We start from the raw sequence: 14,245 nt of genomic DNA, 5'->3' as shown, positions 1-14,245 counted from the left end.
GGAGTGCGGGAGCCGCCATCTCCCCGCGCCGGGTGCCTCCTCCAGCCGCCCGCCCCCTCCACTCTGGCCCTGCGGGGGGCTCGAGGCTCCCGCGCCGCCCCGCCGGCCGTTGGCACAGCAGCAGCGGCGCCACCCGGCAGCTCCCAGCTCCGCGGCGCTCCCCTCTCACGTGATCCAGGCTCGGGGGGGGGGAGCGGCGATTGGCTGCGCGCGGCGCGCGGTGTTTGATGGGAGAGCAGCTGGGCGGTCTGCGGCCCCGTCAGCGGCGGCGGGAGGCTGCAGAGGTGACAGCAGGATGCGCGGGGCAGGCCCGCGGCAGGTACGCGGGGGCTCGGCTCGGGTACCCAGCGTATCCCGGGGCTCTGCGCTGGCCGGCCGGGGGCGGTTCCGCAGGCGGCCCGGATGCCCGGTGGTTGGGCGCCCTCCTTGGCCCGGCCCTCGTTCCTGGCCGCTCTGCCCCGCGGGAGGGGGCGGCGCTCAGCTCAGCAGCTGGAACTTCCCCCGCCACCGGCTTGACAGGCGGCCCCTCTCCCTGGCGCGCAGGCCTCGCGCCCTGCAAGAGCTGGGGAAGGGGGCGGGTAGTTGCCAGTGAGCTCCCAGTGCACGGGGGGTGGGCGACCCGGGAGGCTGGAGGAGGACAGGAGAGCTGCAGCTTGTCACAGCAGCTTGTTCTCCATGTGCCCGCACACGAGAATTGTGCCGTTGGGGGTGACCCCGGGAAAGCCTCCATGGTTTTGTTCCTGCTTCTGTAAAGTACGGAGCAGGTGGCGTAGTGTTATGGGAGCATGTTTCATAAGTAATTTGCAGACAAGATAGTTGCGAGTGGCTTACATTAGTTTCCAGTACAGCTGTCTCAGTACAGGTAGCCTCACTGCAGTTGGTGTCTCTTGGCTAGTCTGTTTTCATGGGCAGCTGTAGAAAACTAGACTGAAAAAAGGTGTTTAACCAAACCACTCATTAATTCATCATCAAATGCATAGTCTACTAAGGACTGTTTTGCCAACCAGAGTGACCATGGTTGATGGTGTTGCACCAGACAGGGAAGTTCCCAGATCTGTCTCAATACTGTGAATCCAGTAAACTCCTTAATTGATCTTTGAAGTCCCGTTTGATCCTAAATCTGTTTTTAAAATAAGGTTTTACAAAACTTAACATCATCAGATATTTCCAATGACATTTAAAAAACTAATCAATAGAAAGATTTTTAGCAGATGTTCCTCTACAGGGTTTGCAACCCAAACACTGGCACATATGCTAATCTATAAGAACTTGAAATTTGAGGAGGAAAACAACTAAAATTAAGTTCAGGAGTCTTTTTTTTCATTGCTCAAACTGAGATGCAAAAACAGGCAGCCATAATGGTGAAAAACAGACTTGATTTTAAGAATTTGTTTAGTAATCTAAGGTTTTTGCAACATAGGTAAGGAAACTTTTAAAAATGTTAACATTATAGTCTCAAAGGTCTATCCATCCTCAAGCTTGGATTGTTTCAGGCTGTTCCACACCTAATTGTCTTTTCTGCAGGGTTGGCTTTCTTGAATTAAAAACTTATGATGATACTGGCCAAAAATGTGTGTCTAAAACTTACTCTTAAATCAACGACATAATATTGATTTAAGAACATAATTTAGGCACCACATTTGAACATGTTGTCAACTGTTTTTATACAATCTTGACTATTTTTTTAGTACTTGAAGATTTTTTTTAAAAAAAGCTGGAATAAATACCAAATCATATGATGTGATTCTAATTACAAAGCATATTGGGGCTTTTTAGTCAAGGCTATGAGGATTATATTTTGTTAATGGTGTCTTTAAAAGATTTTATTTGGATTTAGAGAATGGAATCAACTCAAAATGAGCTTCCACTTTTTTCATTTGTGGTTGTTGCATTGGCAATGAATTGTCAAGAGAAAGCATCAATGAATTATGGGCAAAAATGGTTTTCTGGTGAAAATTGCAAACAAAACGGTATATGTCTACTATTGAAGGGAAAAAAAATCCTTGCAATCATCTAATAGAATCTCTTGCATACAGTTTTGTAAACTCTCAATAGTCATCCCTTTGTATATTATCTGAATTGAGGTGACTTTAAATCTTGAGAATATTGTGCATAAGTGTTTCAGGTTGCAAAATTAAAGGATCTAAACTTGATTTTTGAGATCACCTGCATTTTACAAAACACCTATTTATTATAGCAGTGTGGAGAAACCTGAAGCTGAAAATAGAGGACTTTCTATATCATTTTTTTACACCATTTTTTCTCGGAGGGCTGTTGGAGGGTCTGACACTTTTGTCATCTTTGCTTTAAGGTTAGCGTTCTATTAGAGTTCTAAAGTAAGACAAAATGCTCATATTTCAGTCTTACCTGAAGAAAGCAGTCTGTGTAAGTGCACAATTCTTGAAACAAGTTTAGCAGAACACCAAATTAAGCATGCAGATATTCCTCTGATTTTTGCTATTAATTTTTCCTACAGTTGTTTTATATGGGTGGGACTTCCTGCTCAGTAATTGACTGGTCAGCTTCCCTTAAAAAAAAAAAAAGAAGAAAGCTTAATCTGAAACTTTCCCTTCTGCCTCATTCAGTCCTTTAATTTTCCCAACCATTCAGTTTTCACATAGATTTTCTTGATTACTATAAAGTAATGTACGGAAGCTAGTTTGTCTGGTTGAAGGGATACTGTCAACATATTTTCATCTCTCAATTTAGGAATTTACTGTAAAATGTTTCCACATAACTTTGATCTTAATTGATAAGGTTTGGACACTTAAATTATTGCTTTGCAGCATTGGGGTAGCAAATACTGTACATGGTAACACAGTTGCATTTTCAGTAATATGTGATGATTATGGAAGTAGGTTCTATCACAGCACTGACTATCACTCGGAGTGAAAAGAGGAAGTCTACTCGTGCTGGTGGAGACAGAGAGAGGAGGAAATAAGCTGTAACTTGCTATTGACATGAGGGCATGAGCAGGAAGCAGGTCTAGGGAAGGGGAAGTTTTGTCATGGTGGATATTAGGATGTTAATGGTGTATGTGTGAAGTAGAGTGAGCTAGACCCTTGGATATTGTATTTATGGAGGAGCTGGAGGAAATCTGTCCTATGGTTGTTTGTGAAAGAGCTGCAGAAGAAAGACATGGGGGAAGAAGAGTGGTACTGGAAGGGCTGGCAGATAATGTACTTCATGTGCAAACCAAAACAATGGGGAATGCTTAATCTTTCAAATATAATACATGTCATATAAATAAAGTAGTAAATTTACTTGCTTCCCTAATTTAGCTGTTCATATCAGATATCAGGGTCCAGAGAAGAGCAACAAGAATGATTAAAGGTCTTGAGAACATGACCTATGAAGGAAGACTGAAAGAATTGGGTTTGTTTAGTTTGGAAAAGAGAAGACTGAGAGGGGACATGATAGCAGTTTTCAGGTATCTAAAAGGGTGTCATAAGGAGGAGGGAGAAAACTTGTTCACCTTAGCCTCTAAGGATAGAACAAGAAGCAATGGGCTTAAACTGCAGCAAGGGAGGTCTAGGTTGGACATTAGGAAAAAGTTCCTAACGGTCAGGGTGGTTAAACACTGGAATAGATTGCCTAGGGAGGTTGTGGAATCTCCATCTCTGGAGATATTTAAGAGTAGGTTAGATAAATGTCTATCAGGGATGGTCTAGACAGTATTTGGTCCTGCCATGCGGGCAGGGGACTGGACTCGATGACCTCTCGAGGTCCCTTCCAGTCCTAGAATCTATGAATCTATGAATCATTTCTTTAAAAGTGTCTGATTTTTCAGAACAGTACACTAAAGCAAGTCACAGTTCTAGTCCATATGAACATGTGTCCATACCCGCATTTTGGCAAGCCTGCTTTCTTTCTCAGATATTTGCCAAATAAGTTTCAAAATAGACAAGTGATACTAATAATGCTAAGTTAAATATAATTGTCTGTGTCCTTTTAAAGAATGCAAACTTTCTGGTGAGTAATTAGACATATTGTAGCTTAGCCCTTCTTATATGATTTTGCAACAAAAACAGCATCTCTTTTTAGAAGTGTTCAAGGGCAAAGTGTCTGCTCAGAATGGTCCAAGTATATAATACATATTTGGCATACACAGCCTTGCATGTGACTGCCAAGTAGATGTTATATAAACTTAATGCTAAAAAATGTTTTGTTAAAAACAAATATATTACTCTTTCATTGTGGACTCTGTAGTAGTAGTAGTGGCTATCCACAGGGTAAATCTAAGGGACCCAGAAAGTAATTGTGTTTTTCCTTGTCTGCAGCTCACCCCTCTTGATTAGTCATTTGGCAGCAGCAAAGTTGATCTGTCCATCTGTTCTTGGCATTAATTTGGCAGTAGTTCAAATACTGATTTTTCTTAACATCTTTAAGGTTTGTTTTCAGAAACATAAGACTTAACTGCATTCTCATAGTTCTGGCTTCCATGGAAATTTTTGGTTTTCTTAAATGGTGAAGAGGTACTTAGCTACAGCAGTAATAGCTGTAGTGAGTGCTATGTGTACTGTGTTATTACCTTGTTCTGACAACCTCTTAAACTTTTTGAGAAGAAATCTGGATCTAGATGGAGTTGCTGTATCTTTAATTTGGCCAAAGATAATTAGTAATGGTAATTTAATACCTCTGCTAAAATGAAGGAATATTTCTCTTAGAGACAGTGTCACTTCAATCTCCTGAGTTCAAAACACTTGGTACAAACCCTTGTTTTGGGGTTGGGATTATTACCAGGGATCCTTGCTTTCTGTGATTAACCTCCCCCCCCAAATTCTCTGATTAAAAAACTCCATAAAAATCCGTCTTTTTCCACAATTAAAATGAAATGCTGAACTTTAGTTTCCCTAGCCATGATATATATAGGTCTATCTGTTGAACACAATGTTTTATTGATAGACTGTAGAACCCCATTTATCTGAGCCTCCATTATCTGCCTCTCTGTATCAACTGAACCATAGATGCCCAAGCCCCCGTCACTGTCAGCCCCGGGCGGCTGGTGGTTCCGTTAATACGGAGAGCTGGACAATGGAGGCTCGGATATATGGGGTTCTACTATATATATATATATATATATATATGTGTGTGTGTGTTTATATCTATGTGTTTATTTTTTTACAAAATGTAAAAATTAAAGATTCTCTGTAAAAATGCAAATTCCATGTTTTTCCATGGCAAAGGGATTTCTAGAATCCCTGCTTATTACAAATAGGAATTTGTAACTTAATTTTTTCTTACTTATTTATAGATAAAAATTCTAAATTGAGGGACTAAAATGGTAGCAAAATATATAATCTTTCATCTGTAATTCTGTCTGAACCCATCTCAGCAAGCTCGTGGCTGAAGGTTGTTGGTTTATGATTGCTGTTCATTGGTCTCTGAAGTAATTTGGTGGTTATTCCATGTTTCAGTGAAGCATCCATATAGTAAAAACTACATTACGATTTTTGCTGATTAGAATCCTTGTCAGTCTTGGCAGACAGCTGGACCTGGAGACTGACCTATCGCTGCACCATTGCACTGCTGCTGGCTGGATTGTCTATCTTCTGGGCACAAAGAGAGGCCAATCTGACACTTCACAAGAGTATTCAATTCACTTTAAATTTGAATTTGACAAGTTCAATTTTTTTTTAATGTGGTCTGAATTTTAAATAATCTGCAGTTGGAATTAATTTATGGCTAATTAAATTATAATTAAATTATATAGCAGTTAAAGAATTCTCATTTGCTAAATTATAACTTTTGTGACACTTAAATGAAGACAAGGGCTTGGGTCTCTGACTACTAGTTATTTTGTATTTTGCTTGTAGATAGATATCTCCAAAGCAAAACATAAACTTGCCCACAATCTTGGTAGGCTAATTAGTAGAATGACTTAACAATACAAAGAGGTTCTAAAACTGGTGGCTGGAGTGCAGGATAGTGTGAAGAATTTGGAGATGATAGACACCTGTATGCAGTGTTATTTAATTTATATTCTAGAATGCAATTGTGAAATATCACCTTAAACATCTTAAAATGTACTTTTGGCGTATTCTTAAACAGTAATGCTTTACTTCTAGCTGTGAATTCCATCAGAAGATTGTTATAAGCAACCAAAACAACCTATTTCCACAAATTAAAAAATGGGTGGATTAGTGTCCCGATGGAGGGTAAGTAAATCTTATTACAATATAAAAATCTTTACAGATAGTTCAGAAGACTGAAATACTTTGATATGGTTTAGAATAGAATTCTGTATTTGTTCATGATACTTTGGTCAAAAAACTGTTCTGAATCTGACATTTCTAGTAATTCATCTATGTGCTGATTGAAAACCAATAACCAAATAAACATTGGTCATGCTACCCAAATGGAAAACTGCAAAGCTGAATAGGCCTGGGTTCAGAATCCACCTAGGGCATGTCCTTACTAATAGGCTGTTTTTGTGCCTTACTTAACTTTTACTGCTTTCTTTGTCCTGCCTTTGGACCTTGCTTTGAATTTGTAACTGTTGGAAATGTGGTGAAGATGGCTTTCGACTTAGGGATTCCTTCAGACATCCTTTTCTAGATCTAAATAATCACTTAACACTGGATCAGGACAGATGTAGCAGTACATACAGGTTGTAATATGGTTGCTGTTCCTGAGCCTTTTAACCTAGGTACTAGTGGATAAATCAAGGAGAATATCATCCTTTATCTGTCTAGAGACTTACATGTATGTACTAGTATAAGAGCGCCTACCAAATATTTAAAAATAGAAGTGAGTCTCCCTTCCTTCCCAGTCTGAAGGAAAACTAGCGTCTTTAGTTTACACGTTTGTTGTTGGGATGTGTGAGGAACTTATGGCAAAGTTAGGTCAAAGACATGAATGGTGAAGTCTGGTCATTCTTGCCTCTTGCAGGAGTAAGTTCCATAGTCTAGGTCAGGGGTTGGCAACGTTCGGCACGCGGCTCACCAGGGTAAGCACCCTAGCGGGCCGGGCCAGTTTATTTACCTGCTGACTCGGCAGGTTCGGCCGATCGCGGCCCCCACTCGCTGCGGTTCGCCGTCCGGGCCAATGGGGGCGGTGGGAAGTGGCGCGGGCTGAGGGATGTGCTGGCTGCGGCTTCCCGCCGCCCCCATTGGCCTGGGACGGCAAACCGCGGCCAGTGAGGGCTGCGATCGGCCGAACCTGCCGCGTCAGCAGGTAAATAAACTGGCCCGGCCCGCTAGGGTGCTTACCCTGGCGAGCCGCGTGCTGAACGTTGCCGACCCCTGGTCTAGGTCCTTCTTGTTTTTTTGGCATATCTAAGTTTGAAAGCTTCCTTTAAAAAACACTTGTAAATTGCAAACTATTTAAAGCTAACCTGAATTCGCTGTATATTTCTCAAATGTGTTGCATGCCCAAAGAATGTCTTGAGTTTTTAACCAAATAATACCGCATAAATCTTGTCCTCTAAAGATTTAACCTGTCAAATTTGTATAATGGATGTTTTACCAGGCCCTTAAAGGTAAAATATAACTTTCCTGCTCATGTTGTGCCATTTGGCTGACACCTCTACTTGAGTTTGAGGGGGACCCAAACAAGATAATGAACAAGTTGAGATGCTTCTTCATTTCTCAAAACTCAGTGTTTTGGAAGATGGAATCTATTCCTGAAAGGAATCCTCCTGGGAGGGGAAAATATTCTGTTTGCAATTGCTAGTAATTTTTATTTAAAACAAATACACACAGGCAGCAATGTTCACATGACTTTTTTGTTGGAATGTGAGGTTGGTCGCTGCTATTCACATCTCCTCCCTTGTTTCATTCATCTCTTCATTAATATATTTCCTTTCCTTCCTTCCTCTCCTCATTTATTCCATGTCCTACATTCATAATTGTCTCCGATCCTACACAGGTGTTCTGCCTTTCACTCTCTCTTTCAATCTTCCTCCTTATTGCCACTGTGTGTTTACACCAGATCACTAGCACTGGAAGTGGGTAGAGGAAAGGTGAGTCCCAGAGAACAATGAAGGGCAGCTCTCCTGCACAGCAGAGTTCTTAATTTGTAATGAAAAAGTTGCCAGTGCTCAAGCAATTGGGTGCCAGAGCTTAACCAATTTTTTTTTTTTTTTACTTTCATAACTGATGCAGCAAGCTAAGATTCCTCTAAGCTGCGCGGCAGTGCAGCTGCCTATTTAGCGCCGCACATGCACTCGGGGCTGCGGTGGGGAGAGGTGCCTCTCCCCATGCCCCGGACCTGCCAAGGCGCTCCTCCTCCAGCCCAGCCCTGGACCTGCTGCGGCTGGGGGACAGGCACCCCTCCCCCGGCCTACCCCGAACCTGATGCAGCCAGGGGACAGGTGCCCCTCCCCTGACCAAACTCAGCTGGAACCTGCTGCAGCCGGGGGACAGGTGCCCCTCCCCTGGCCCTGACCCAGCCTGGCCCTGAACCTGGTGCGGCTGGGGGACAGGTGCCCTTCCCCAGCCCGCCCTGGACCTGTGGTGCTGTGGGGAGATAGCTGGGGTGGAGTCCTCTCTCCTCACCGTAGCCCGGGGGAGACCCACTGCACTCCAAACTCCTCATCCTAGCCCCACCCCAGAGCCTGCACCCCCAGCCGGAGCCCTCACCCCTCTGCACCTCAACCCTCTGCTCCTGCGCTGAGTCCCTCAACCCCGGCCCCACCCCAGGGCCCTCACCCCCAGCCGGAGCCCTCATTCCCCACTGCACTCCAACCCTTTGCCCTAGTCCTGAGCCCCCTCCCACACTCCAAGCCCCTTGGCCCCACCTTGCCACATTAATTTTATTATGTGCACCAATATGGAGGTGATGTATCACACGCCGCTTCCATATTGGTGCACATAACAAAATTCATTCCGCACATGAGTGGGAAAAATTAGAGGGAACACCGGCAGCAAGCCCAGAGGTGTCGAGGCTATGAACTGCTAAGCCTGGAGGTGCCAGGGATCAGCCCTGGAAAGTCCTGGCACAAATTAAGCACTGAAGCAGGTTCTTCTAAGGCAGTGTTTCTCAAACTGTGGGTTGGGACCCCAAAGTGGGTCTCAAACCCATTTTAATGGGGTCGCAAGGGCTGGTGTTAGACTTGCTGGGGCCCAGGGCTGAAGCCTAAGCCCCACCACCCGGGGCAAAAGCCGAAGCCCGAGAGCTTCAGCCCTGGGTGGCAGGGCCCAGGATTACAGGCCTTTGTCCCCCCCCATCCCCTGAGCGGTGGGGCTTGGGCTTTGGCCCCCCAGCCGGGGCAGCTGGGCTTGGGCGGGCTCAGGCTTCGATTCTCTGTCCTGGGGTCCTGTAGTAATTTTTGTAGTCAGAAGTGGGTTGCGGTGCAATGAAGTTTGAGACCCCCTGTTCTAAGGGCATGTCTACACTACAGACTTAAGGCGACCTATGTTAGGTCGACTTCCAGCCCCACAGTAATTAGTGTGGACACCAACCACCACAGTACCCTCCTTCTGTTGGTGATGTGTGTCCTCACCAGGAGTGCTTCCACTGACTGTGGGGCGGGGTTGAGAGCCAGGGTTCTCAGCTCTGCACAGCTCCCCACCAGGAGCAGAGGCTAGCTGCCCGGGCTTCTCAGATCTCTGAGTGGGGAGCTGGGCAGGTGCAGCCTGGCAGAGAGCTGGGGGCAGCTGGGCTCTAGCTGCCTGGCTTTCTTGTCAATTTCAGGGCTCCAGCACCTAGTCCTGAAATTGACAAGACAGCCAACAGCCAATGTAAGTAATGCAGTGTCTACACAGACACTGTGTCGCCCTGACTACACCAACATAAGCTCTATACCTCTCGTGGAGGTAGAGTTATTATGTCGGTGTAGTAGGGCATTTACATCGGCGGGACAAGGCTGTATTGTGTACACTGACATAATTAGGTCGACATAAATTGCCTTACGTTGATCTACCCTGCGTAGTGTAGATCAGGTCTTTGAGTGCTTGGTCTGCTGGCAGCATGCACATCCTTGTTAGTGTGTGGCTTAGGAGAGGAGCCTTTATGAGCAGCTAATGTCAGCAAGAAATGTGCATGGAAAGTGGATAACTAGTCAATTAAAATGAGTAGGTTTTAGATACTACAAAGTAAAAGGACACTTCATTTTTTGGTTTTGAATGAAAACCTCTTAATCTGTTATCACGTACGAGTACTGCTGGCAGGATGTTGTAAATAGAATAACTTGGGTATCACTGTAGAGTTCAATGACACCTCTTTTCCCTCCCTTGTAAGCAGGCAAAGCCTTCGACAGTAGAAGTGTTGGAGAAAATTGATAAGGTATGTATTTTGCCTCCGCACTATTCCTGTTTTGTTTACTTTAGAAATAGACATCTAACATCTGGGCAGTTTTTTAAAATCACCAAGCTTTTACAAATATGGGAGGAGAGGAGGTTATATACATTTTAATTAGTGTTGGCAGAACTCAATTTTAACTTTTTTTTTAGAATTTTGTCGTATATCAATGTTTTAAATTTTTTATTTATTTAAAACTATAAAGTTGCAGGAAGTTATCGGCGGGGGATCAGGTAATTATTTAATCTCAGTAGACAGATTCAGAAAGTTAAAGCTTTATAACCATTAAAACACACATTGTCAACATCACATGTCAATACATACAAAGTAAATATCATTAAATCAAAATCTAAGTTCTTAAGCAGCGTTTTTTTACTTTGCCTGTCTATTTTGATTATCATCAATGGAAATAATTTTTTGTTGGTTTGTGTGCATACGGTGAAATGGATGTTTACCGACATTTACTGATAAAGAAAATCAAATCCTTCCAAGCCTAATTGTAATGGAATTAAAATTATAATGGTGCTGATTCCAGACTTGAGCCACTGATGTACTAGAGACTTGGAGTTTCAGGAGAAGGAAAGCAGAGAGCAGAACCCCAAAATTAAATGACTTTGAACATTAGTACTTCCTTAAGAAATAGCTACATAAATTATAGTCTAAGTCTACATTTCAACAACTTGTAAAGTGAATGAATGTTAAATTGGCCTGGTTGGAGAATCTAATTAAGGCTAATGGTTAGGCCTTCATTTTTATATTCTCCAGAAAATGTCACTAGAAGAAAGTCCTATTCATTTGGCTCATTCGAAAAGCTTCAGTGTAGGTTGTTGCAACTCTTATTATGGTGGTAAAATAAGACCATGGACAGAATAACTAAAGAGACAGTTCAGTGATCTAGTATGATTCTGGTCAGCATTTGTGAAAGATGTCTGTTTATGGAGCAATGACCTGTTTTGAAATATCCAGTCGGTATTTTCATTGGCCAAATTAATGAAGGTGTGGTTAATCCTGTTGTCACTAAAAGCACAAAGCACTGCTAGATCATTTATCCACCTGCCAAAAAACCCAAAACAAAACAGTGTTAAAATATTCAGGACTGTATTATTAATGGGAGGGAGTACTAAAAAAATAATAATAATAATTGAAGTGGCTTCAATAGCTCAGCTTTGTCACAGGAGGAGATGGTACTATTAAAATATAAAAACATATTTTGAAGTTTCACAGATGCCTGTTAAAGCAACAGTAGTCAAACTGGACTGCGGAACACTTTGCTGTGAACACAAAAAGCTGTCTGGTCCCAAGATGCTGGTTCTCCCCCTTGTTTCCAAGTTACTAAATTCCATTAAGACAGCTAAAAATACATATATTCTTAATATCACTCTTGAGTTGCCCAAGGAATGTTATCTGCTCATGAATGAAGGGCAATTGGTCCATGCCACAACCAATGTATTAAGGTGTAGTTCATGCTATGAAAACTGTTAGATCTTTTGGACAAACAGTGTCAAGTACAGAAAGCCTGATTGCTTTTGTAATGTTTTCAAATGTCATACTGAAATGCTCAACTTCAACAAACCTAATAAAGCATCAGTTAACTTCAGCCACTAGTCACTTAAAATCCTTTATTTACAGGAAATCCAAGCATTAGAAGAATTTAGAGAAAAAAATCAGAGGCTACAGAAGCTATGGGTTGGAAGACTACTTCTCTACTCATCAATTCTTTATCTTATTACTTGTTTAATTGTATATTTGTGGTATCTTCCTGATGAATGGACAGCAAGGCTGATTATGATGCTTCCATTTTTTGCATTTCCATTGATGTAAGTAAAATATGCCTTTTTCCTAACTGCTGTCTCTTTGTTGAAAGGAAGTGGAAAGTGAATCTCAGCAGGGGCCTGAATTTGTTTTTGACAACCCTTGAGTTATCACAACTTGCTGGATTTTCCCTTTAAAATAGATCTGAGTAGTTAGGCACATGCTTTTTTTTATGTTTTTGAGGGAAATGTCTCTGCTGGGTCTGGGTTTGGAGTGGAAAGATTTTTCTGTTCAAAAAGTGTCATCTGAAGATGCTTAGCTTATCAGAATGATACTCAGTAGGGTTATGTAAATCTGAACAGCTTTAAAATCAGTTTAAATTTGGGTTGAAGATAAGTTATACTCCTGTTCTGAGGTTTTTAAAGGGATATCATCAACTCAAAATCTAGTCCTTTTAAAAATATTTAAATTATTAGGGTACTACAGCTACTCCTAAAATTCCTGGACCATTTTTATGGCTTTATTATCTTTTAGATTTTAACAAAATTTTCTCACCCCATTGTCTGAAACAGTTGCACAAACAAAATACTTTGTAGGTAGTCAGAATGCTGGAAACTAAAACTGGAAAAGAAAAATGTTCTAATTTTTCAGTTCAAGTTCATTTTAGGTGCAATTAACAAAACTATGTGAATGTTCAAGTTGAATTGATTTTTTTTTTTTAAAGTTGATGGTGTCCCTTTAACGTGCATGAGTCTGACATGAGGAGCTATTCTACTGGAGTATTCTTGACAGAGTTTTTTCTTATCGTAGAATGCTGTTAACTCTTTGAATATACAGTAGGAAAAATGGCTGCTAAGTTTATTTTAGTTCTGTTAGTTTGAGCTGATTACTTTGCTTGTTAAGTGTCTTGTTTTCAAATTTTTGAGTTTAGTTTCAAATTTTACCCCTGCTGGAACTTAGGCTTGACAGGATTTTCACCTTGGATCACCTTTGTGTGGGAGCAGAGAGGCAGGAAGTCTGTTTAGCCTTTTGGGGCTTTAATACAGATATTATAGCACAACTGATTTGTGCAGACTATGGACAGCAAATCTACATGCAAAAGTCTTTTAAAATGCTTTTTGCACATGTAGTAATCTTGCTATTCATAATATGTACTAAGTTGCTATACAATATTGATGTTCACTTGAAAATGGACATGCATTTCATGAAATAAAACATGTAGACCAATATACATGTACAGCAATACACTGACTGAACTGATCTGTAAATGAAGGCTCAAGTAGGCTTTGACAAAAGAGAATGAATAGGTTTTGGTTTTTTTCCTCCCTGATAGTATTGTGAAACAGGCTTTTTAGCTAGCCTGCTATTTATGCCAGCCTCTCTCTCATACTCAAATATGGCAAATGAGTGTAGAAATGAGTACAGTAACTCCTCACTTAAAGTTGTAGTTATGTTCCTGAAAAATGCAACTTTAAGTGAAACGATGTTAAATGAATCCAATTTTCCCATAAGATTTAATGTAAATACGGGGGGTTAGGTTCCAAGGAAATTTTTTTGGGGCAGACAAAAGGCATTATATACTGTACAGTACTGTACTGTGGTGGGGAGGTGCCCCTGGCTTACCCTGGGGCTGGGGGTGTAGGGTCTGGAAGGGAGTTAAGGTGTGGGAGGGCGCTCAGGGCTGGGGGTGCGGGGGCTGGGAGGGAGTTAGGGTATGGGAGGGCTCTCAGGGTTGGGGTGCGGAAGGAGGCTCAGGGCTGGGGCAGGCAGGAGGTGCAGAGCACTTACCTGGGGCAGCTCCTGTTTGGTGCAGCGGGTGTGCAGGTGGCTCTGCGCAGTGCAGCACCACCCCCATGGCCGCAATTCTGGGAGCTTCCCCCCCCCGGCAGGCAGGGCCACCTGGAACGCGGGGGCTTTAGGAGCTGCAGGGCCCTGGGCTAAGGGGGCCCTGGCCTGCAGCTCTAAATTCCCTTTCGGAATGCGGCCCTGTGAGCACGGGCCGGAGGACTCAGGAGGAGCAGGGGCAGCCTCCTCCCTTCCTCCCAGAAAGCCCTAAGCGCTTCTAATGGATCTTCTAATGGATCTTTTGTTCTCCTATTTTTCTAAGTTCAGTACACATTTCATTTTTGAATGATAGGCTTCCATGAAATCCTGGGTCAGGCAGCCACCAAGCATATGAATGTTTGAAATTAAATTTAGGCTCTTATGACTTGGAAGCATGTGTCTGATTTTTTTTTTTTTTTTTCCTGAA

General features: G+C 42.5%; 1 protein-coding gene across 2 annotated transcripts in view; it reads left to right on the top strand.

Moving 5' to 3' along the window:
• Window positions 1–231: 231 nt before the first annotated feature.
• Window positions 232–14,245, top strand: part of LNPK (lunapark, ER junction formation factor) — a 74,041-nt gene continuing 60,027 nt past the window's right edge. Inside the window, exons 1-4 of one of the 2 annotated variants that reach the window (XM_026647590.1) lie at window positions 232–319; window positions 6,069–6,158; window positions 10,186–10,227; window positions 11,872–12,059. In XM_026647590.1, the coding sequence (XP_026503375.1) occupies window positions 6,132–6,158; window positions 10,186–10,227; window positions 11,872–12,059 (257 nt within the window). In that variant the 5' untranslated portion in view covers window positions 232–319; window positions 6,069–6,131. Of the gene's footprint in view, window positions 320–6,068; window positions 6,159–10,182; window positions 10,228–11,871; window positions 12,060–14,245 lie in introns of both variants that reach the window. The other variant, XM_026647589.1, reaches the window with a different exon arrangement.

This window comes from Terrapene carolina, unplaced genomic scaffold, assembly GCF_002925995.2.
Source record: "Terrapene carolina triunguis isolate 2854851 unplaced genomic scaffold, T_m_triunguis-2.0 Scaffold62, whole genome shotgun sequence".
Taxonomy (NCBI): Eukaryota; Metazoa; Chordata; order Testudines; family Emydidae; genus Terrapene; species Terrapene triunguis.
The sequence above is the reverse complement of the archived record's forward strand: the minus strand, read 5'-3'. Positions and strand labels throughout refer to the sequence as shown.